Source organism: Maylandia zebra, linkage group LG13, assembly GCF_041146795.1.
Source record: "Maylandia zebra isolate NMK-2024a linkage group LG13, Mzebra_GT3a, whole genome shotgun sequence".
Lineage (NCBI taxonomy): Eukaryota > Metazoa > Chordata > Actinopteri > Cichliformes > Cichlidae > Maylandia > Maylandia zebra.
In genome coordinates this window covers 15,240,776-15,257,488 of record NC_135179.1, presented here as the reverse complement: position 1 = coordinate 15,257,488, position 16,713 = coordinate 15,240,776, and the positions used below count along the sequence as shown (strand labels likewise).

At 41.0% G+C, this 16,713-nt stretch overlaps 2 protein-coding genes across 3 annotated transcripts in view; one reads left to right on the top strand and one right to left on the bottom strand.

Annotated features, from left to right (window-relative positions):
• The window catches only part of LOC101485065 (SH3 and PX domain-containing protein 2A), a 61,149-nt gene extending 54,818 nt beyond the window's left edge, over positions 1-6,331 (top strand). For both annotated transcript variants that reach the window (XM_004551549.6, XM_004551548.6), the window contains 5 exons: positions 1,482-1,599; positions 1,688-2,016; positions 2,166-2,215; positions 3,116-3,235; positions 3,392-6,331. In XM_004551549.6, the coding sequence (XP_004551606.3) occupies positions 1,482-1,599; positions 1,688-2,016; positions 2,166-2,215; positions 3,116-3,235; positions 3,392-5,320 (2,546 nt within the window). In that variant the 3' untranslated portion in view covers positions 5,321-6,331. The remainder of the gene's footprint in view (positions 1-1,481; positions 1,600-1,687; positions 2,017-2,165; positions 2,216-3,115; positions 3,236-3,391) is intronic.
• Positions 6,332-9,946: 3,615 nt separating this feature from the next.
• The window catches only part of LOC101484782 (E3 ubiquitin-protein ligase NEURL1), a 36,904-nt gene continuing 30,137 nt past the window's right edge, over positions 9,947-16,713 (bottom strand). The window contains exons 5-6 of the mRNA XM_004551547.3: positions 13,864-14,043; positions 9,947-13,258 (exon numbers count right to left, since the gene is read on the bottom strand). Of these exons, the coding sequence (XP_004551604.3) occupies positions 13,014-13,258; positions 13,864-14,043 (425 nt within the window). The 3' untranslated portion in view covers positions 9,947-13,013. The remainder of the gene's footprint in view (positions 13,259-13,863; positions 14,044-16,713) is intronic.

Genomic DNA, 16,713 nt, shown 5'->3' with positions numbered 1-16,713 from the left:
ACCAGCTGAGAAGACGGCATACAGAACAGCACTTTTTTTATGTGCTCCTCTCTTTTTTTATGAGCACACCTCTTCTCCTTGTGTTCCCTGTGTTTAGACAGGAATTGCCATAATGACAGGAAATGATGACTTGGCTCTGGCCCTCGGCCTCATGGGAATGTATAAATCAGCGTGGTGCCTCTGCTTTCTGTTATGTGCTGAGTTAGGAGATACTCCCTGTCGAAAGGACAAGGACACTAGTCCTTAAGACACTAGTTTGACCCATGTGCTGTAGTTTCCCATTGTCATGTTATAGAACTAATTACGTTCTGTCAGTGGAGCTGAAAATGACCACAAGGTTTTTATTCTTGGCTCTATTTGAGTGGAGCTGCATGATTCACAGTTCATAATTATGCTTATGTGATTTATACTGCACTTTTTCACTGCCTGAAACATTTCGTCTCACTTTGGGCAAAAACTTTCTTCTGATTGGCTGTCCCTCTAAAACAGAAGGTTTGAAAGAGGAGGCTTCTGTGCTGAGATGGCCCCGCTTAGTGTATCTGCTTTCACTTATTTTCATACAGAACCAAGACTAAAATATACGTTCACATGCCAATAAAGCATTTTAGAATATTATTTTGCCAACACTGGCTGCAAGCAGAATATTTCTTCAAGGGCTTTGCAATAAATAAATAAAAACTATATTCTTAGATTTAGCTGGAGCTAATAGGAGCTTCATGCAATCTGAGGGGTTAAATCAAGCAGGTCAGTTGTTTTTTTGTTTCGTTTTTTTTAAGTTGGCCTTTCTGTGTGCCTCATTTTCTCTTTCCACAAACTGTTTCTCTGCATTGCTATTAGGATTTGTTTTATCTGAACTTGGGCATTATTCTTCTTACAGAGATATATTCCTTCACTTACATGAAAGCACTGCTATCACGTGTGCATAATCACTGTGTATATTTAGTGCTATTTTAAGCAATGCGAACCTATCCTGCACCACCAGGGTGCCCCACTGCTCCTTATTTGTGCTGGGAATCAGACTGAAACTCATAATCCATTACCAGTGATAATGATGCAAACATTCCAAGTTACAATGGGTTTTATTGCTGTGTGAGACATTGCTAAACAGTTGCTAACACTGCAGCACATCTGTGTACGTTAACGACATGAATTAATTATGTCCTTTAGTTATTTCTTAGGTTGATAAAGAAAAATTTATAGACAAATCTCACGTGCCATTTGAGCCATACTCACACATCTGCCTGAAAGCACATCCAGTCTGTTTCATCTCACAGGTCTGGTGTATCTCAGGGTAATCTATCATTATATATTGCTTCATAATTTAATGTGTCATCTCATTACTGAAGTGTAGTCATAAAAATACAAGTCTATAAAAAGATTTATAGATTATACAGTTTTCTGTCTTGTTTTTTGTTTCCATTAAATATTTTGTTTTCGGAGATCTCGTTGCTGTCAAAATCTGAACTCATTCTCTTTTGCAGAAGAGAAGTACATAACAGTGCAGCCCTACTCGAGCCAAGGGAAAGATGAAATTGCTTTTGAGAAAGGTGTCACTGTGGAGGTGATTCAGAAGAATCTGGAAGGCTGGTGGTTTATCAGGTACAGTACAGCTCTCCTTACTTGCTTCTGACATTTTTTTTTTCATTCTACACAATTTTATCATTTTCTCCTCCAACTTACTTCACAGGTACCAAGATAAGGAGGGCTGGGCTCCAGCGTCTTACCTCAAAAAGATGAAGGATGACTTCTCTCCCCGTAAGAAGACTGTGACAGGCCCAGTGGAGATCATAGGAAACATCATGGAGATCAGCAACCTCCTTAACAAGAAAGCTTTAAGTGAGAAGGATGTGCAGACTGAAGGTGTCCCAGAGAGTCCACAGGTCGCCAGGAGGGAGATAAGCTTGCCAATCCCCTGCGCTGACGCCAGCCCTGTTAATGCCCCACAGGATGGAAACAGCAAAGCAGAGCCTGCTTCACCCGCTATAGCCAGAATTGCCCCACATCGGGTAGAAATTGGTTAGTCATGCCCCTGACATTTTTTGTCATAGTGACTTGAATATTTTCAAATGTGGGCAGATATCTTTTGAATCTATGATATATTGACGTAAAGCAAATTCATTAAATGTAACCAAACCATGTGTGATTTTTCTGTTATTTTCTCACAGGTTCTCCCATTCTCAGGCAAAAACCTCCTCCTCGGAGAGATGCAACCCTGGTAAGAGTGATGATATTTCAGTCATCCATCTATCCCTCTATACATGTAATTATTATTTTTGGTTGATAAAGGTCAGAAAGCGTGAAAAAATGGTGTTAATAATAAATGTATACAACTTGTAAGCAATTATGAATGATTTTGATCATTGTTGAAGAACAAACCGGTAAATCTTTACTTAAAAAGACACATCACAGGGAAAATGTTACTGCATTCATCTCTAGGTAATGAGTGTGCACGGGACTTTGTTACTCGTGACTTTTCCTTCATACAGACATTTACCAACATACAACAATGTGTAATTGAAGAAGTATTCACATTGTTTAATTTAATGTCCTGTTCATCTACCAGCATATTTTAATTTTTAAAGATAAAAGTACCCATTCTGATAAAAACAAACAAACAAACAAACAAAAAACTCCAACCCTTATGAAAGTGACACTGATTCAATATGTAAGCACTCTGTAGAGCAGCGGACCCCGACCTTTTATGCGCCACGGACCAGCCATACAACAAAATAAAACAGTCCCGGTACCAAAAAAAGGAGATTTATTCATAACACACGGGAAAAGACCCAGGAAAACCGTGTTAACGATAAAAACAATAAAAAATACCGATATAAAGCCCTGAAAACCATAAATTTGACACCCGAGCCTCAACTCTGTTACCAAACGACTCACGGACCGGTACCAGTCCGTGGCCCGGGGGTTGGGGACTGCTGCTGTCGAGGATAATGTGTACTGCTGGAAACACTGTATTATTTATTATTATTATACATTTAAATTAAGTGGAGAAAAAAACTACTATTAGCGTCTTATATGTAGGGGTTTGAATATAAACTAGAAATGAAATTTTTTAATCACTGACAATAAATCTAATAGAACCCATTTTGTATTCATGTAGGGATTTCAGTTGCCCTCTCCTCCAGAGCCCCCTACAGTTGAAGCAGAGTATTACACCATTGCAGATTTCCAGTCCTGTATATCTGATGGCATCAGTTTCAACGGAGGACAAAAAGCTGAGGTAAGCACTCTTTATTTTAAGGCACAAGATTACCACAAACATCAGTCACATATCTCTTGCTCAATAGCTCAATAACACCTCTGAAATTAAAATGTGTAAAATGGCTTCAAATAAAGACAAATATATACTTTTTTTTTCTTTGGAAATGTGTTTTAGGTCATTGAGAAAAACTCTGGTGGCTGGTGGTATGTCCAGATAGGAGAAAAGGAGGGGTGGGCTCCCTGCTCCTACATTGACAAACGTAAAAAACCCAACCTGAATCGTAGAACAAGCACTTTGTGCCGCCCAAAAATTCCACCTCCAGCTCCACCTGTCAAGAAACAGGACTCGGTGGAGACTGCACCCCCCAGCAGCCCTGGGTCTGAGGCCCCAGAATCTCCTGTGTCTCCTGGTAAGCCTGTCTATGAAGAGCCAGAATATGATGTCCCTGCCATTGGCGATCTGGACCTGGAGTCTGAGTTTGAGTTTCTGAGAGGAGAAAGTTCCTTGGTTGATGGAAAGAATGAGGACACTTCCTCAGAGAAGGGCTCTCACATGTCTTCAAAGCCTTCACCAGCCTCATCACTCCACAGTGCCTCCTTCAAGATGGGTGAGTCATTTGAAGATGGCCACGAGGCAGAGGGAGAGGCCGAAGGTGAGGAAGAATGTATCTATGAGAATGATGGCTTTCGACCATTCAGGGAGACCCCAGAGAGGCAGTGCAGCAGGGACTCCAATTCCTCCAAGACAAATGTCTTGTCACAAACTGACAAGACTGCACACCCAACATCTGGTGGACGGAAACCTGCAGGTAATAAGCTCAAGATTGACTTGAATGGGAGCTCATTTTCAACCAAAACTGATGAGGCATCCAGTCCAAAATCTGCCTCCACTGAGTCCACCCCAGATCTATCTAGACCTAAGAAAGACCAGGAGGAAAGCAAGCCATCCTCATCCACCAAATCTTCCTCTAAGCTAAGGCCAGTGGTGAGGCCCAAACCACAGCTAGCAAAGAGTTCCAGTGCAGAGAAGATGGACATCAGCACATTAAGAAGGCAATTACGGCCAACGGGACAGCTGAAGAATGGTACCAAAGCTAAAGGTGAGGACTTGGAGACTGCTTCAGTTATCTCCTCTGAGGACTCCTTCTCATCTCAGAGCACATCAGATCTCTCCTCCATCTATTCTAAAGGCAGCCGAGGAGACTCTGACCTGGAAGGTTGTAGCCTGTACCGCACCACAGACCCGTACGAGAAAGTCCAAGAGTCTGAGCTTAGCTTTCCTGGTGGAGTGGAGGTGGAGGTGCTGGAGAAGCAGGAAAGTGGCTGGTGGTATATTCGCTGGGGAGATGCAGAGGGTTGGGCTCCAACTTATTACCTGGAACCTGTCAGGCCACAGGATGACACGGCAGGATCCGAATCCGATGGCACTCCGACTAAACCTGGAAGCCTTAGCAAGTCCAACAGTCTGGAGAAGAATGAACAAAGGGTGCGCGCATTGAATAATATTAACCAAAACCTAAAGAAGGTCACTCCACCCATCCCCTCCAAGCCTCCAGGTGGTCTCTCCAAACCTACGGGTTTGTTTGGCGCGTTCAAGCAGAACAGCATCAAGCAGCAGCAGGTTGTCAGACCGCAATCTGTCTTCATCTCAGCCCCCATCAGAGACGGTCCCAGCCCTGTTGGCTCTCTCAGGAGAAATGAGTCTCTCAACTCAACAGATCACCCACGCGCCAGCCCCACAGTGCGGCGCAATGCCTCCTTTGGCACTGTGCCACGCAGTTTGGCACCAAATAACATAGCACTGCCAAGCAGGAACAGATCTGGTACTGGCAGCTCTGAATCCCTTGGTGTCAGCTCTCAGAAGAATGCCCTTCCTGTATCTACAGTGAAACCCAAGCCCCACATCATCCATAACAACCTCAGAGAGGTTTACATCTCCATAGCAGACTACCCCGGTGATGAGGAGACGATGGGATTTCCTGAGGGGACGAGTCTGGAGGTTCTTGAAAAAAACCCCAATGGGTGGTGGTACTGCAAAGTTCTGGACAATGGCAGACCAAGGAAAGGATGGGTGCCCTCAAATTACCTCGAGAAAAAGCACTAGCACTCGTGTATGGAGCTGGCAGAACTCTGGACATGCGTGTAAAGACTACTCTAACAGACTTATTTTGTAAAAAAAAAAAAAAAAAAAAGCTAACTCCCGGACATTAAATCCGGATTGAATTCCGGTACCTTTGCCAAAGCGAGCACCCCCATCAAATTTTAACTTTGTAATGAAACAATGCATCTGGTAATATGAATCTACATGATAGAGTGCCTAAGACTTTGCATCAGGAACAATATATCGGGACTTAACTACAACCAAAGACAACACCAGAGAGTGGAAGAGTGAGTTAACGATATTCTCCAGTGGTTACCTTTAACTTGAAATAAGACGTCATTTTGTGTCTGCTCCTCGAACCCCTTTCTGTTAGTTTTTAACATAATTTTATTAAACACATTTTAAGAACTTAAAGCTTACTGCATGTTTGAAATGATTCATTATACTGACGATGCCTTGAGCTGTTGAAATTAAACCTTTTTTTAATTGTTATTTTTTACAGTATTTCCTAAAGAAAATCTCTGTTGTTGCCAAAGCTGCTTTGTGTTAGTAAAATTTTGGTGCTGCATGTTTTTTTTATATCTCTTTATACTGTATGTCACCTTCATGTGAAATATTTTATCCATTTAATTATGTAATTTTGTCCTCATGAAATAATTTGCAAGCATTTTCTCTCCCTTAAAGTTCAAAACAGTTACAGCAGAGCTCCCTTAACTTTTTTTTTTAATTTCAGAGGCAAAAGCTCAGTGAAAATGTTGTAAATTCATTACTTAATAATTATGTTAATACATGTTTTATTATTACAAAGGCAAAAGTCATTTAAACTTTTCTAAAATGAACTGCTCTATTAATTATAATAACATTTTGAATTTCTGCTGGGCAGTAAATTTGACAGTATTCCTTTTTTGGGGGGACGCTCACCTTCTCACTTTTGTTTGATGTTAACTGTTTGATCAGTGATGATAACTAAAGTGCCAAAAGAATTACTTTAATAAATGCACTTTTGAACATTCATTTGTTCTTTCATCTGTTTTTTTAAATTTAATTTAATTTTAAAATTTTACCTGTACTTGCTGTTTTCCTACTTCCATGGTTCCCAACATACATATAAAAAGAACATGGCAGCATGGAACTATTTTCTTTGGACGGATGAAACTAAACATATCAACACAAACACCTCATACCAATTGCCAATTATGGTGGTGGAGGGGAAATGAGTTGGTTTATTTTGCTGCCATAGGACCCAGGCACCTGATCCCTGAGTCTATTGTGAACTCCTCTGAATACCAAAGTATTCTAGAGTCAAATGTGATGCCAAGCTTGGCCAAAATTGAGTCATAAACAGGACAGTTTACTTTTTTCAGCCATTCTGTTGTAGAATGGAAAGAAAAGAAAAGAATCAAGATGTTGCAGTGGACCTTTCAAAGTCCAGACCAGAATTTAAATAAAATTATATGCTGGGACATATATAAATGTTTCAAAGAACTAAAGAAGGGTGGGCCAAATTTGTTCATCAGCACTTTGAAAGATTGCTAAACTCATACATAAAAAGGATCCTTTCAAGTTATTGCTGCTAAAAACTGTTCTAAAGTTCTTTGAAAACGGTCTTTTTCACAAAACTGCATTATTGAACAGCATTAATTATGTAAAATGGGATGTACATATAGAATTCTGATACTCCTTAAATGCTGCTAAAATGCTTCATTTTTAATATTTTCTGTCTCGTTTTTTTAGGACCTATCAAGGAAGAAAAAAATAACGAGTCATCTTTCACACATTTAAAAAACTGATATTGTTGTAAAAGTGATAAACCAAAATGAGATTATTCCTGTCTGCGTTGCAGGTGTGTTTAGGGGCACTTCTTTATTGTGAGTGAATGTGATCATTATCATCTGAGCAGATTGAGAGCTAGAAGGGCACACTAAGAGGACATCCTCTCCCAAGGCCAATACCTTGTTTCACAAAAGCATTTTGATTCGGCACCCACTCACAAAAGTTTTTTTCTCTTAATACAGCTCTCCACCAAGTTTCATGAAATTCTGGTGGGTAGTTTTTTTTGTATAATCCTGTTAACAGTTGACAGAAAGTATGATGAAATTCATTACCAGCCATAATCACTGGCAATAGGATACCCCTCAGTTCTCTTTCCACCTTTAACTTTGTAAAAGATCTCAGTATTGGATGTGTTTATATCTAGTTTCATTCCACATCTGCATATATCTATAGCTCTAATACAGCTCAAGTGTTTTACCAGCCAGATGATTTCATTCAAATAAATTAGATCATCCTGGGCTGCTTAGGATTCCATTCATTTCTAATTGACAGCAGCACTGCTTTAGGAGAACCTGCACGTTTGACATTGGCTTTCATTCTGCGGTTGCTGAGCGACTTAATTTAGCATCAACTCGCAAAGCAAACGTTTAAGTTACCAGTCTGGAGACGTATAATATGATCGCCTTCAGCTGCAATCAGAGAAACACCAAATCAAAACACTGGAGTGGTTTTCCAGTGTCAGACTCTGCATATTTCATATATATCGGATTTGATTCCGGAATTGTAATAAGATTTACCGCCCACAGGAATTTAATGTGGAATATGTCCATCCCACTGTTGAGACTCGTGCAGTCATTGGCTTGGAACTAATTGTGGATGTCCATTCATCATCTTTATAACAAGTTAAATGTGCACAATTGCATGCATGTTTATTTACATGCATGCAATCGTGGCTCAAGAGTTGGGAGGTTGCCTTGTAATCGGAAGGTTGCCGGTTCGAGCCCCGGCTTGGACAGTCTCGATCGTTGTGTCCTTGGGCAAGACACTTCACTGTTGCCTACTGGTGGTGGTCAGAGGGCCCGGTGGCGCCAGTGTCCGGCAACCTCGCCTCTGTCAGTGCGCCCCAGGGTGTCTGTGGCTACACTGTAGCTTGCCATCACCAGTGTGTGAATGTGTGGGTGGATGACTGGATGTGTAAAGCGCTTTGGGGTCCTTAGGGACTAGTAAATATACAAACACAGGCCATTTACTTGTGAATGCAAATGATGAATCACATGGGTAAGACAGGGAGAAGAAGGGAATGCATTACACCATCGGGGACTTCAAATTTAAAAGCGATGTGCCCCTCATTGTGTCACCACAAGTATCTGAAAACTAGCTGATAGTTTATGATGATGAAATATGGAAAATGTGATTTATAGCACCTGGAAAGAAAATATTTGATTAACTATATATATGTAATGATTAAAGAATGGTACTAGAATCTATATTTATGGCCAATGGTCAAAATTGATTCTATAAAATGAGATTCTTGTCAACCTACTGCCATTACTATTTATAAAAAATGGACTTGCCATGTATTGACTGAGTTTTTGAATGAAATATTTGTTTTTTTCAAAATGCACTGAAAGCTTTTTAAATCATACTGTCTGTGTTTTCTGCCCGGTGCATAAGATGCTGGACATGTTTCTGGCCACTGGATGGCAGCAGTACTCAGCATCTTGGTGCAGACAAAGCACTGCATCACTGTGACCTTCACCTGTGCCTTCATCAGCTCAATAATTACTGTAAGGCTGAAAGGACTCATTTGATATCAGGGACTTTAAAACAAAAAAATTGCAGTTTTTAAATAACACTTTTTAAGAGTCTGTCCCTCGATGCCACCAATCTGACTGAGGAAAAGACTTTTACATCACACTGAATACCAAAAGCTGCTTAGTGCCTCGGCTACAGCAGAGGAACAAACACAAACTCAGACTGTCTGATGTGTAGTTAAAATTCAAAATCGATAGTGCCTTGCCTTCTTGGAATACAAATTTAATACATTAATACAAGTTGATAGTTTGCGCGTTTGACCAAACAGCTGTCTAGAAGAGATACCATAACACAGCTCAAACACGTCTGGCAAGCCCTTAAGCCTTCACAAGGCCCACAGCCAGGTTCACTGAGAGGTCTGAGTGGAAAGTCTGTGTGTACACAGACACCAGCGAGATGTACTGTATTCATGTCACTTTCACAGTCCCTGGTTGTGTATTTCCCTCTCACCTCTGAACACACTGCTGCCTGTTTCATGTCCGAACGTCGCAGGCTGTATTTGTGCCTATTGGAGTGCAGCTTAAAACCTTGCTGCATTAGAGCCAGGCCTGCAGGGTAGTAAATAACAGATGATGTTCACTCTGTCCAGGTCTACATACCACAACTCTAAACAGTTTCCCTGTGAGTTATAGCCGTTTACTAAAAGCCATTGCCTTTGTTATTCATATAGTATATGGTGGGATGTTAGTCAAGTATACTACTGCAGAGAATGTTTGTGTTGGGCGCCTTTTTAGTTCTCGAGCTATTGCCTAATTTGAATTTTCATGTACAAGAGGTAAATCTCCCACAAATGAAACATTTGTATAATGTATATTTTGGGAAAAGGTAATGGCGCTAATGCACTTTCATTCCCCGTCTGTGCAAGATTGACTTCTTTTTTCCTGCTGTGCATAAAACAGAGAAAGCACCCCGGCAGTTAAATGGAAATGGTCAGTTTTCACTCTTTATTGTATCGAAAGAATTGCTCTGTGTGCTCTTTTCTTTTCTTTTTTTTTTTTGGTCATGTTATACAGTCATCGGAAATAACAGACAAAGAGGAAAGCCAGTGATTTAAATTTTATTTAACAAACAGAACATAATTAGCGAATTCAGAAACCACAAAGTAGCCCAGAAAACCAAAATAAAGAGACAATTTTCTTGTCCAAAAATACACAATGCCCATCTTCACGTACTGCCTCATTCGGATTAGTTTGGTCACGTTTGGGGGGAAAAAAAGAAGCTCTCGGAATCAACAGAACTACTCACAGGCCACAACACGGTTTAAATACGCTCAATTAGGAGAAATATAAATTACCAAAAGGTAAAGCTAAACAATTCCAACTTTACATTTGATTTTCTCTTATTTGGCCTTTTGGGAAACTGATGAATAGAGTGATACCACTCTCTTATCTGTCTGGAGATGCCTTTCTACAGAGTCGGGTGAGCTGCAACAAGTACCTCCAAAAATATCACACGGCTGCAATCAAAGTGTACAAATTACACCATTCACCACTTTTCCAGAGGATGTGTGACAGATTTGGCTGCACTATTATTTGGCAGGGACAAGTTGGCAGGCAAACAGCGAAGCCTTCGGGGTGTTTGTTCAGGTAGGCCACGGTTTGACGTGGTGTGGCAAACTTGTAAGCAAACAGTTGCTTTTTTAAATATCCATCAGTCGTGAAGTAGCATTATCATCTGGTTCTCAGTTTCTCTAACTTTTAGAGAAAGTAATATTTGGTTTTCTAGCTCCATGAAGAGCAACAGACTGAGATGACATTCCCAAAAGTCGAATGTTTCTCTCTGAAATCCTGGAAATGCTCAAGCGAAATACAAAAATGTAGTTAAATAGAGTGCTTGACTTAATGTACGTACCATGCAACCACTGGAGAGCGGAACGGATCATCTCATCTGAATCTTCACCGCAAAATGAATAAGCATTTCCCAAAATGTCAAACTATTTCTTTCAGTGAAAATCAGCTGACACATCCGCAGGGGCCTTTCAGGGAAATAAAAGTTTCCTTTTGTCTTTGTCTGCTAACCATAAAATAAACAATGTTCTTACTTTTTGGACACTACACCCACACATACGAAAGAAACAGTGATAATTTCTTATTGTAGCACTGAAAAATAAATAAACCTCATAATGTACAGTTAATATTACACTCATCAATACCGTTTCATCCATTTCAAATGTTCAGCAATGCTGGATTTCTGCTAGGTAATATTTGGTCAGGAAGGAAAACGAACCCAGGTAGAAATGTACACTGTGAGCATCTCTCAACGCTCACAACTAATTTCCAGTATTGTACACTGTAGTGACACAAACATTTCATTAGTAGCCGTGAATAAAAAGCACACGCTGATATTAAGCACATTGATGCGTTTGCTTCCAATCTTTTTGTGCTTCCACCTGTGGCTCCAAGATAAAAAAGGACCTTGGCATCCCTCTAGGTTTTCACAGTGAGGAGCCTAACTTTGTCCAAGCTTCTCTTTATTAAAAGGCACACTAGAAAACTTAGCTGTCCTTCAAATGATCCACACAGTAACTGCCAATTTTCCCCCACAAGACGACAAGCTCGAAAAGAAATCGGCACTTACTACTTTAAAGATGAGCAATGTTTCAGCGAGGCCAGAGTAACACCTGAACATATCTTGTGTTTCTTAACATTTCAAAGCAGTACATAATGCAAGAGATTAGTCAAGTGAAAGTGTCCTTGGAGTTTGCTTTTATCGATGGAGAGCAGCACTCAGAAACTGATATGCAAATGACATTTTTTACACAAATGTCCCACAATAACAAGCTACATCCTTGCCGCTGATGACAAACTTGCGATTTGTTTTAAATTTCCAATCTGCTCAAGGACACATAAATATGTCATAACTGAAAGCAATTATTCACGTTGAGATTCGATGCATGAAAGAGAGGGGCGTAACCTGAAGTAAGAGGAGCCATCTGTAACTTATGTGGGATTTCGTATTCCCTGATTCTTTCAGGGATGAAGAGGTTGATTCATCATCTTCATGTGCTCTTTCAGCATTTTAAAATGCTTCCCTGCCCACCACTGTTTATTTGGATGACGTTTGTGCAATTATAGCATCCAGCAGGCTTTAGCAACCAGCCAGAGATGGTGTGAACGGCTGCCAAGAAGCAGGACATGCAATCCACGCAAGTCCCTCATTTTACAGGCTTTCTAAAGTTGTATCTGGTACGTCTGCGTGAACATTTTCTTTACCCTGACATGCAGCAAAGACGCTTCTTTCTTCCCTGTCTCCATCCCAAACGTACAACATCCTCTCGCCTCCTTCCTCCTCCTCCTCACTGATTTACATGCTCATTCACCGCCAGCGTGACCTTCTGCGGTGACAACATTCACACTTTTTTACCCTTTGCGCAATCTTGCTTTGGCTGACATTCACAGAAGCACAGCAGGTGCTGAGATATTCAGCAGAACACTTCATTTATAACCCAACAGAGCTCCCTTTCCGGCTTTTCTTCACCCTGTAGGGTCAGACATTTCTTTGTGTTTTATTGCTAGAGAAGCACTTTCACCACAAACACACCACACTCGCCACATTCTTTCTCTGTCTTTCTACTCATTCCTCACCGCAATCTGATCTTGCCATGAGCTTCTACTTAAAACCCCCCCAAAAAAACACTTTAACCAAGGCGGCCTGAAAAACTGCAATGGAGCAGCTGGTGAAACCACCGATTTATTTCTCCACTCCTCTGGACAATTTTAATTCTCATAAAACTAGCCAGCAGTGATGCTATCACCAGCAGACTGATGAGCTACTGTGGCAAAGTAGGACAGATGCCTCTTCAGATTACTTCTTCTCTTCAGTGGAAGTAGGTCAAGGTGTGTTGTTGTTGTGCTGTTACTACACAAAAATGTGTCTCCGTTGATCACACTGTACGTTTGGATTGATCTCTGATGAATCTCAGTGGACCAACTGTTAGCTTGCTAAGGATGTGCATTAGACATGATATAATTAAAACGCTTTAATGGTGGAGTTTAAAGTACCTGAGCCAGACTGCACACGCAAACGATCAAGGCTTGTGCCGTGTCTTTACAAAGTCTCACATGGCTTTGACAATGTGCTGAGCTGAACCTGACATCGCCTATCGAGCCTACGTGCTCCGGTAGGTCTTGATGATATCTTTGATTGTCCTCCTGCAAATGGGGCAGCACGCGTTCGCCATCTTCTTGAGTTTGAGACCGCAGGCGTAGCAGAGACACATGTGCCCACAGGCGTAGAGGACCGTGTCCACTGCATTCTCATAGCAGATGGTGCATTCATCACTCCATGAGCTGGAACAGGATGGGAAGGTGGGGGACTCTGGATGGTTAGAGAATGGAGAGCTTGGGGTTGTACCTGGGGTGACAAAAGAAAGCCATTAGAGATATGAGAGTCTGAAGGTGAGGCAGAAAAACGGAAGAAACCTTCCAGGTAGTTCACCCAGACAGATTCAGCTCTGCTCAATCCGACGTACCCTACATCCAACGCATCTTTTATTTTACCTGTCAGCACTATTCCCCTATTTTTCCTGCTAATGAAGCTTCAGGACAACTTTGTGCAAGAATAACTGAGTGCGCACTCCAATCATCACTCCTGTTTTGCTGTCATACTGCCGGCAGCTTGGGACGGTAGTGATGTCAAGGATCGCTGCTTCACATCACCAAGGTAAATATTTGCTTCATGCACTGACGTGCTCATCGCGACTTGACGTCTTGGTGCTGTTCAGTCAGCGTTTGCGTGCTGCTGGCTGTTTCACTGCTCTGTTGCACCTCTGCATTTTAATAAATGTAAATTTCATAAACATTTTCTTTTTATAAACACAATGGAAAATCTGGAAAAAACAAGGCATGTGGAAATACTTGAATCGGAGACCATGACATGGCTTGTAAAGATGTCACGAAACTTCTCCGAAAAGATACGCAAAGAAAGGAAAGAAAAAAACCCAAAACGCTTGGACAAACCTGTTGAGGAGGAAAAAAGCGTGTGGTAGTTGGAGTTGAGACTTGAATTGAGGTTGATATTCAAAGGAGTGTTGAGGTTGGACTCAGAGTTGCCACTGCAAAGCATTGTGGGTGTGTTTGGTGTAAATGATGGAGAGCTGGGCACCGATGGGCCTCGCAGGTCTGGGTGCTGAGATGAGCCTGGGGATAGAGAGGAAACGATACCTTTATAGAAGTATTCAAAAGTGCCAAAGTTTCACATGCAAAGATTAAACATTTCACTTTTCAATCGTCCGCATCTTTGAGAGTCAGGGCTGATAATTAGCTAATGTAGGAGGTTTGATGTCTTGTTACATCTCTGTCACTATCTCAGCCTGTCATTCTCTCCCTTACACGTACGTCAAATATTCTCTATCACCAAGCAGATGACTTATGAGTCTACAGTGTGTGTGTAGGCGTGTGAGTGAGTCAGGAGCCTATGAATTGATGTAATCTCCCCTCACCCTACTTTTCCTTCTTCCTTCACGAGCCCACAATACCTCCGGGTAGGGTACAAAAAAAAACCCTCTCTACAGACGCTCTCTTGTGCGTCCCATGTGATGTGTCCCCATCCGCAACCGATAACTACAGGCTCTGGCGTCATACTGGCACTTCATCTCTCCTCACAGAAGAGCGTACCAACCCCGATTTCATAGAAAGACAAAATCTGATCAAGTCTGCCTGGCAGTGATGTAGCATTGTTGTTTTACATTGAAATACTGCTACACAGTTGGTTTGGTCACTTACTTGGCGCCACCATGCTTCCATGTGTCAAATTATCTAATGTCAGTGGTTTTCATTCAATTCCACTATTTGCTTATCCAAATTTTCTTACAATACAATGTGGAGTGGAGAACAAGAAAAAAAACGAAGAACCACAGATGGTGGGAAAATGCAGGAAAAAAGCAAAACGCTGTAAATTCACAAAAAAAGGAAGGGAAAACGTTAATAGGGTTTGTAAAATGTATACAGTTTGTTGCGTAACTGTAGCTACGTGCCCCTATTCGCTGCCCTGAACTCTGATGCCTTTTCCTTGGACCACTTGAACCGCTTGCAGTTCAGTTTCAGCTTATGTAAACAAGTCATAGTAGCTTTTTAATCATGCAACCACCAGTGTGTTTGTGTGAAAGAAAGAAGAAAAAAAAAATCAGTAGATGGAGCAAAGTCTGCATGAACACACTGCTTCTGGTTATGCGTGCTTAAACGTTCCCTAATTTGCTTGCATTTAAGGTCAGCGCTGGGACTGATGATCGCAGCACTTTGCTGAGACACACTCTTCTCAGAGTCATCTGTTTATTTATTCCTAAAGTTATTATATATTTTAAAGTGAGAGGACGTATGCATACAGTAGCATTTAAACGGTACTCCATTAAGCGCTTATGTGGCAGCTCTGAGTTAATGTGCTGGTGAACTCCAATAAGGCCAAATGGATAACCTTCTTGTCTATTCATGTACCCTTCTGTCTTCTCTTGTATTATGCATTCATGGCTGGCTGTGAGATCGTGAGTATGTGTGTCTTTGGTTGTGCTGGCAGTGCAGGAGACTTATTTGTGGTTGAGCATGTGTATAGTGGCTTTCAACACTTGTTTATTTACACATCAAGCAATTATGGATGAACATTAGCATTCCTCCACCAAACCCAAGTTTGATATTCGCTCTCCTTTTAGCCCTGTTTTACCCCCCACTTAACTCCTCCATTCATCCAGTACTGCATATTTTCTTTTAGCAACTAGCTTATGTGCTAGTACAGTGAACTCACTGCCATGCTAAACGTGTTTTCCTGGTGTCAGGTGTGAGGGAAACTCATTTTTTAACTGTGTTTTTGTCCCCATAAATTTTGCTAAAGGTTGACTAAATATTATTCTTTTTTACCACCATACCCCAAAATCCAATCAATTATGAGTCAGCTCTAGTTACTGCAATGCAGCCATGGGTTTTATATTAACGATGGATGTCATACCAGCATTTAAAAGAAAACAAACAAGCAAGACATAAGGAGGTGGAGGAGGAAAGGCAGCCAAATCATAAAACATACCCTGCTTTGTCTTCTATTTTACTCTAAATGGGACCATAATTTAGAAAATGAACATCATGTAGTATTAAAGAAGACCTGAATCTAGTGATTGAGACCACAGACTCACTGGAAAAGTATTTGATGAGATCATGAAATTAGTAGTAGGGTCATTTTCTCGTACTATCAGATTTCATTTGGGAACCAAAGAAGCGACCTTCTGCTGGCCATCTGAAAGATTGCTAGATTTTGATATTCTGTTTTGACAGCAAATAGAAAAATGCTGCAAAAGCACACACAACCCCCCCCCCCCCCAAAACAATAGAAGTGGAACATAACTCACAAAACAAAATAGGAATTCTTTTGGGGCGACAATAACGTGAAGCAACGGCTGCAGAAGTGACGAACTAGCAGTAAACAGCTAATAGCAACATGTATCTACAGGATTATATGAATAATGCACTTGCATCTACTTCTCCATCATAACACTGATGAACCGTTTGCTTCCTTTAAGCGTGTCTCAATGCAGTCCTTCACTTGCTTTGGTTTCTCTCACTTCTGCAGCTGTTCTATCACGTTAGCTTCTCTGTGTTTTGTGAGATTTTTTTTTCTAACCAAGAACACGTTAATAGGGTTTGTAAAATGTATACAGTTTGTTGCATAACTGTAGCTACGTGACCCGATTTGCTGCACTGAACTCTGATGCCTTTTCCTTGGACCACTTGAACCGCTTGCAGTTCAGTTTCAGCTTATGTAAACAAGTCATAGTAGCTTTTTAATCATGCAACCACCAGTGTGTTTGTGTGAAAGAAAGAAGAAAA